This window comes from Nerophis ophidion, linkage group LG21, assembly GCF_033978795.1.
Source record: "Nerophis ophidion isolate RoL-2023_Sa linkage group LG21, RoL_Noph_v1.0, whole genome shotgun sequence".
Classification (NCBI taxonomy): domain Eukaryota; kingdom Metazoa; phylum Chordata; class Actinopteri; order Syngnathiformes; family Syngnathidae; genus Nerophis; species Nerophis ophidion.
In genome coordinates this window covers 9,848,899-9,856,174 of record NC_084631.1, presented here as the reverse complement: position 1 = coordinate 9,856,174, position 7,276 = coordinate 9,848,899, and the positions used below count along the sequence as shown (strand labels likewise).

The following is a 7,276-nucleotide window of genomic DNA, read 5'->3' as shown; positions in this document are numbered from 1 at the left end:
TAGTAGATTGCAGTACATATTCCGTACAATTGACCACTAAATGGTAACACCCAAATAAGTTTTTCAACTTGTTTATGTCGGGGTCCACTACTGACTTGTTTTCAGTGCACTTTAAAACCTTTTTTTTTTTTAAATGACAGCTCTGTCGTCCAAATTTTTTAATGTCATTTTTTTTTTTCAAATTTGAACTTTAATTTTTTTGTGTAATTTCTTTGTTAGTTTTAATTCCAATTCATTTTTGATTAAATGTTTAATTTGATTTTAAAATATACTTTTAATTTAAATGAAAATGCTTTATTCAATGATTAAAAAAACCCATTTTAATCATAAAAAATTGATGGTTTTTACCACAAGTGCACAAAAAAATGTACATTCGAATCGCGATTCTTAGTCACCCTGATTTTAAATCCATTTATAATTTTTAACTTAATTTCGATGTTTAAAAAAAAAATTTTTTGTAAAAAAAAAACAAAAAGTTGTTATGCCATCTCCAAACTTTCATTGGAGATAGCGATAATCGGTTGGAATCAAGAATCGATTCTGAATCGAATTGTCACCCCAGGAGTTGTAATCGAATGGATTCGTTAAAGCAGGGGTCGGGAACCTTTTTTGCTAGCTCGGTTGGTAGAGTGGCCGTGTCAGCAACTTTAGGGTTGCAGGTTCGATTCCCTCTTGTGCCATCCGAGTCACTGCCGTTGTGTCCTTGGGCAAGACACTTTACCCACCTACCCCCAGTGTCACCCACACTGGTTTAAATGTATCTTAGATATTGAGTGTCACTATGTAAAGCGCTTTGAGTCACTTGAGAAAAGCGCTATATAAATATACTTCACTTCAGTTCACTAAGAGAGCCAAGAAGCCAAATATTTTAAAATGTATTCACGTAAGAGCCATATAATATATTTTTAACACTGAACACCACTAAAAGTGTACATTTTTTAGTAAGACCAACATTTCTAGAGTATAATAGGTCTCTTATTCTTTGTAATAACGTTGTTATTCTGAAGCTGACTTAGGAGGGGGCGTGGCCTGCGGGTCTGCAGCAAAGCGGGGTGTTGCCAGCGACTGGTGTGTAAATGGCCCACCTGGGCCTTGTTGAAGAACCCCCAAGCGGGCTAGCCCTACAATAACCAATAATAAATAAATGATTTCTTACTCTTAAGGCAACTTCTTGAACAGGTGCGGTAGAAAAATGATGGATGGATTCAAATGCATGCGTTAAAGAGTCACACAGATAGTTTTTACATCAAATGACTGCAAATCCAAAAACAGTACCACTTTTATTTTTACGGTAAAATTTTAAATATCTACTGATTTGTTTTAAGTGCACTATAGAAAAATACATACGTAGATTTTGCTGTAAAAATGACAGCTCGGTTGTCAGCATTTTTTATCCAAATTTTAACAAAAAATGTTTGTGTAATTTTTTTATTTTATTTTTATTTTTTAATAAAATGCATTTTTAATCAAATTGTTCATTTTATTTTAAAATGTATTTTTTAAGGCAGTGAAAATGGGTAATTTGATTTAATGAATTACATTTTTAATTTTTCTAACAGTAAAATTTATGGTGGTTTACATTCAAATTTACATCCGAGGCGGGATTCTTATTCCCCTTGATTTTAAATCGATTCAAAATTTTAAATTAAATTTCCATTTTTAAAAAAGTGTTTTTTTTGTAATTATTAATAAAAATAAAACAACGTTTTCAGGCCATCTCCAAATTTCATTGGAGATTCCGAGAATCGGTTTTAATCGAATTGTCACCCCAGGAGTCGTAATCAGATGGATTCGTTTGGTTCGCAAAGATTCGTACAAATAGTTTTTTTTTTTATATCAAATGACTGCAAATTTAAAAACAATACCACTTTTATTTTTACAGTACAATTCTGGTGACTCAGTTGTTGTTTTTTACCGTAATATCTACTGACTTTGTTTTTTAGTGCACTAAAGAAAACACATCTGTAGATTTTGCTGTAAAATAAAATGACAGTTTTGTCAAAATAGTCCATTTAAATTTTTGATTTTGATTTTAAATTTTAATTATTAATTTAATAAATATTTTTGTATAATTTTACCGTAAAATTGATGGGGTTTTTTACTACAGATGCACAAAAAAAGATTCATATCCAAATTGCAATTCTTATTCACCCAGATTTTTCAAAGATTGATTTGAAAAGAAAAGGTAAAACATTTTTTTTCCAAGTATTAATATGAAAGAAAAAAAAAACATTTTAAGGCCATCTCTAAAATTTAATTCTAATTGTTAATCCAAATAATACATTGCGAAAATGGGTTTGGATCAAGAATCGATTCTGAATCAAATCAACAACCCTCGAATCGAATCGCTCGGTGCCCAAAGATTCACACCAATAGTTTTTACACCATAAATGAAAAACAGTACCACTTTTATTTTTAAAGTAAAATTTTGGTTCCTGGAATATCTACGGACTTGTTTTCAGTGCATTAAAGAAAAATAAATCAGTAGATTTTGCTGTAAAAATGACAGTTCCATTGTCAAAACTTTTTCATGACATTTTTGTTTGTAATTTTTATCCATCCATCCATTTTTCTACCGCTTATTCCCTTTGAGGTCACGGGGGGCGCTGGTCCCTTTCTCAACTAGGGTGTACACCGCCTTCCGCCCAATTGTAATTTTTAATTAAATAAAATTATTATTTTTTATTTTACAGCAAAATGTATGGTGGGTTTTACTAGCACTGCACAATAAATCAATTCACAGTCAAATCCCGATTCTTATTCACGATTCTTAATCAATTTTTTAAACATCTATTACAAAAAAAAGTTTAAAAAACATTTTTTTGTTAGTATCAATTAAAAAATAATGTGCTTAAGCCATATCCAAAGTTTCATTATACGTATTATACTAAATAATCCATTGCGAGAATGGGTTTAAATCGAGAATTGATTCTGAATCGAATCGTTACAGCAGGAATCGGATTGACTCGTTAGGTGCCCAAAGATTGACACTTCCAGTTTTTACACCACATTACTGTAAATTGACAAACATTTTTTAATACCACTCTGTTATAATAATGCTAATTTATCACAGGTAAATAAAATATGGTAGTATATTTTTGTAATTTAGTAATTTTACAGTAAAAGTCTGCCAACTAAGCTTTTACTTTAAAATCAACATTTTTTTTTTCACATGGAGGTCAAAACTTGTGTCCATACTTTTTCAAGGACCCAAGGTTCCCTTTAATACATTTTTATATGAAAAATACTAAAAGCAACACATTGTAGGTCAATGTGTGCTAACATTTGAACAAAAACATCTACATCTTACCAATTTTTGTGATGGAGCTCAGTGTTTCTTAACCATAGGGCCACCAAAAAATATGTGTTTCTCAGCTGTGGTTCGTATGGGCCGCAGTGTTACTCGGTTGTAATACACTTTTCCACCACTTGTGGCAGTAATGACAATATCAAACAAACAGAAGTTTGGAACTATTGTCAAGACAAGTTTCTTTGGGGCAAAAAAATATGACTAAAAGGGTGAAGCTGTCTTTTCATTTGCACTTTAATTTTATCGAAAGTTTATTTCAGAAACATATTTTTTATTCATTTAGTTTATTTATTTTAGCAGAACATAATTCCCTTCCTTAGTTTATATTTATTTTTATAATCAGCCTGACCTAAGCCTAAGGTTTATTTATTAAATAAATAATACTTTTGTGATTAACACATTTGTCATGGTTGTAAATGATACTATTCAAATCAAAAAGAAGATGAATAATTCAGTGTTAATATTTGAGTGGGTGTCCCGGGGCCGTCTGTGGTGGAAAAGTTGGGCCCCCAGGGCAAAAAGGGTGGAATCCTTTTATAGGGAACAAAGCAAACTACTTGCAGTGCATCTAGAAAGTATTCACGGTGCTTCACAATTCCACATTATGTCACAGTCTTACTCCAACATGGAATAGTTATTTGTGTCCTCAAAATTCTACACACAATACCCCATAATGACAATGTGTTTCAGAAATTCATGATTTTCATAAATGTATTTTTGTCGCCTTGCTTAATGTAACCGCTTCAAAGATATAGCAATTTGTTGTTATTATTATTATTACTATACACACACTTGCCAACCTTGAGACCTACGATTTCGAGAGGTGGGGGGTGGTGTGTGTGTGTGGTTGGGGGCGTGGTTAAGAGGGGAGGAGTATATTTACAGCTAGAATTTACCAAGTCAAGTATTTCAGATATATATGTATATATAAAAGAAATACTTGACTTTCAGTGAATTCTAGCTATATATTTATGTGTGTATATATATATATATATATAAATAAGAGAAATACTTGAATTTCAGTGTTAATTTATTTACACATATACACACACATAACACTCATCTACTCATTGTTGAGTTAAGGGTTGAATTGTCCATCGTTGCTCTATTCTCACTCACTATTTTTCTAACCCTGCTGAACACCCTCTCTGATTATGCATTGCTGTGTGGCACGCACAAAAGTGCTTTCATCAAATGCACTAGAGTCTGGAATCTTCCATGTCTCTCTAGCATGGCCCAAACCCTACAGTAGATGTTTAAGAGTGTCACAACATTGCTGTTTACGGCAGACGAAAATGTGACTGCTGTTGGTGTGTGTTGTTACCGGCCTAGGAGGACGTTAATAAAACTGCCTAACAATAAACCCACATAAGAAACCAAGAACTCGCCCTCGATCATTTTACAGTTATAACGTCATTGGGCAGGCATGCTGTTTATATTGTGGGAAAACGGACACGTCACTTGGGTCCGCATGGAGCTGGAGGGGGCGTGGCCTCCAGGTCCGCCTGAATTTCGGGAGATTTTCGGGAGAAAATTTGTCCCGGGAGGTTTTCGGGAGAAGCGCTGAATTTCGGGAGTCTTCCGGAAAATCCGGGAGGGTTGGCAAGTACACTATGACTATACAAAGTATTTACCAATATTGTTTAGCACACTGGAAGACTCATATTACGAGAAATGTGTACAGTTTTTCATCATGACAGTCCGCATGGAAATCATTAAATATCACATACAGTAAGACACAGAGGTTGTTCGGCCATTTTGGTTTTAGGGTCCAGTTGAATTTTTTCATATTTTTTTTAATGTATTGATCAAGTTTGGGATGTGTTTATGTTATCTTCAGAACAAAAAAAAATATTTTTGTGACATTGAAAGTTGGCGTCTCTCTGCCAGGTTCCGAAGTGTCCTCGTTCTGCTTGCACCCGGGTGTGATCCGGACCGAGCTGGGCCGCCACGTGGAGGGCTGGTTCCCCCTTTTGGGGGCCGTGCTGAGGCTGCCCTCGCTCCTGTTCATGAAGACGCCGTGGCAGGGTTGCCAGACCAGCTTGTACTGCGCCGTGACGCCGGGCCTGGAGGATCAATCGGGGGGGTACTTCAGGTAGGGGAGGGGCGGGGCTTGTCACCGGTGCTAATAAATAAAGGCGCCCTTGACTATTTTTTCAGTGACTGCGCCCTGAAGGAAGCGGCGCCAGAGGGGCGGGACGATGAGGCGGCGGGCAGGCTGTGGCGAGAGAGCATGCGATTGGTGGGATTAAAAGAAACCTGCTGAACTTTGACCTACACAGTGGCATCGTAACAATCTATGCAAACTGGAATAAAATGGAAAGAAAAAAACAACCTGTGTGAAATTTATCATTGCAAATATTCAAATAAGACTACTTTCCTTTTTATTTGTCTATTATAATGTTTATGTTGTTAATGTGTTATTATTCATTACCAGCCTACCCACCTTGTCAAAATCTCCCCAAACTTGTCCTATTTGATCATGCTGCACACTTTTTATCCAACTATAAGTTTTTGTTAACATTTTTCAGTTTTTATGTTATTAATGTTCTATAGTTTTTTATGTTAACATTTGTTTAAGTTTATATTATTAATGTTGTATAGTTTTCATGTTAACGTTTTAATGTTATTAACATGTTTTAGTTTTTATTTCAAAATGTTTTAGTTTTATGGTATTAATGTTCTCCAGTTTTTATGTTAACTTTTTATAGTTTTTATGTAAATTTTTTAAGTTTTTGTTATTAATGTTCTATAGTTTTTATGGTAACTTTTTTTAGTTTTTGTTATTAACGTCTTTTACTTTTTATGTTATCGTTTCTTAGTTTTTAATGTTAAACGTTTTATAGTTTATATGTAATTTTTTAAAATAATTTTATTGTTATTAATATTTTTTTATTTTTATGTTCCAATACCATTCTATTGTTTTTTTGTTAACGTTTTTTTAGTCTTTTGTTAAAGTCATTTAGTTTTTATGGTAAGTTTTTATGTTTTTCAGTTTTTACGTTAACATCTGTTTACTTTTTATCTTATTAATGTTCTATGGTTTTTATGTTAACATGTTTTAGTTTTTTGTTTTTTTAATGTTATTTACGGTTTACAGTTTTTATATTAATGTTTTTGTGTTAACGTTTATTTAGTTTTTATTTTGATATTTTATAGTTTTTATGTTCTTAACGTTTTAGTTTTTATGTTAGTAAATGGGTTATAAATAAATGGGTTGTACTTGTATAGCGCTTTTCTACCTTCAAGGTACTCAAAGCGCTTTGACACTACTTCCACATTTACCCATTCACACACACATTCACACACTGATGGAGGGAGCTGCCATGCAAGGCGCTAACCAGCACCCATCAGGAGCAAGGGTGAAGTGTCTTGCTCAGGACACAACGGACTTGACGAGGTTGATACTAGGTGGGAATTGAACCAGGGACCCTCGGGTTGCGCACCGCCACTCTCACCACTGCGCCACGCCGCCCCTAGTACAGTTTTATAGATTTTATGTTAACGTTTTATAAATTTATGTTAACGTTTTTTAGTTTTTATGTTATCAAAATTTTATAGTACTTATGTTATTAGCGTTTTTTAGTTTATATGTTAAAGTTTTTTATGTTAATATTTTATACTTTTTATGTTCTTAACATTTTATAGTTTTTATGTTAACATTTGTCTACGTTTTATGTTATTAATGTTCTATGGTTTTTATGTTATTAACGTTTTTTAGTTTAGTTTTTTTAGTTTTCATGTTATTTAGGTTTTTTGGATTTTATATTCAAGTTTTTTTAGTTTTTATGTTAACGTTTTAAAGTTTTTGTTAACTTTTTATGTTAACGTTTTATGTTAGTGTTTTACAGTTTTTATGTTATTAATATATATATATATATATATATATATACCATTCTATAGTTTTTATGCTAACTTTTTTTAATATTTAACGTTTTGTTTTTTGCTAACGTGTTTTAGTTTTTA

General features: G+C 32.8%; 1 protein-coding gene across 1 annotated transcript in view; it reads left to right on the top strand.

The window, feature by feature from the left end:
- Nucleotides 1–5,645, top strand: part of si:dkey-23o4.6 (retinol dehydrogenase 13) — an 8,690-nt gene extending 3,045 nt beyond the window's left edge. The window contains exons 6-7 of the mRNA XM_061881860.1: nucleotides 5,201–5,405; nucleotides 5,471–5,645. Coding sequence (XP_061737844.1) covers nucleotides 5,201–5,405; nucleotides 5,471–5,576 — 311 coding nt within the window. The 3' untranslated portion in view covers nucleotides 5,577–5,645. The remainder of the gene's footprint in view (nucleotides 1–5,200; nucleotides 5,406–5,470) is intronic.
- The last annotated feature ends 1,631 nt before the right edge of the window (nucleotides 5,646–7,276 follow it).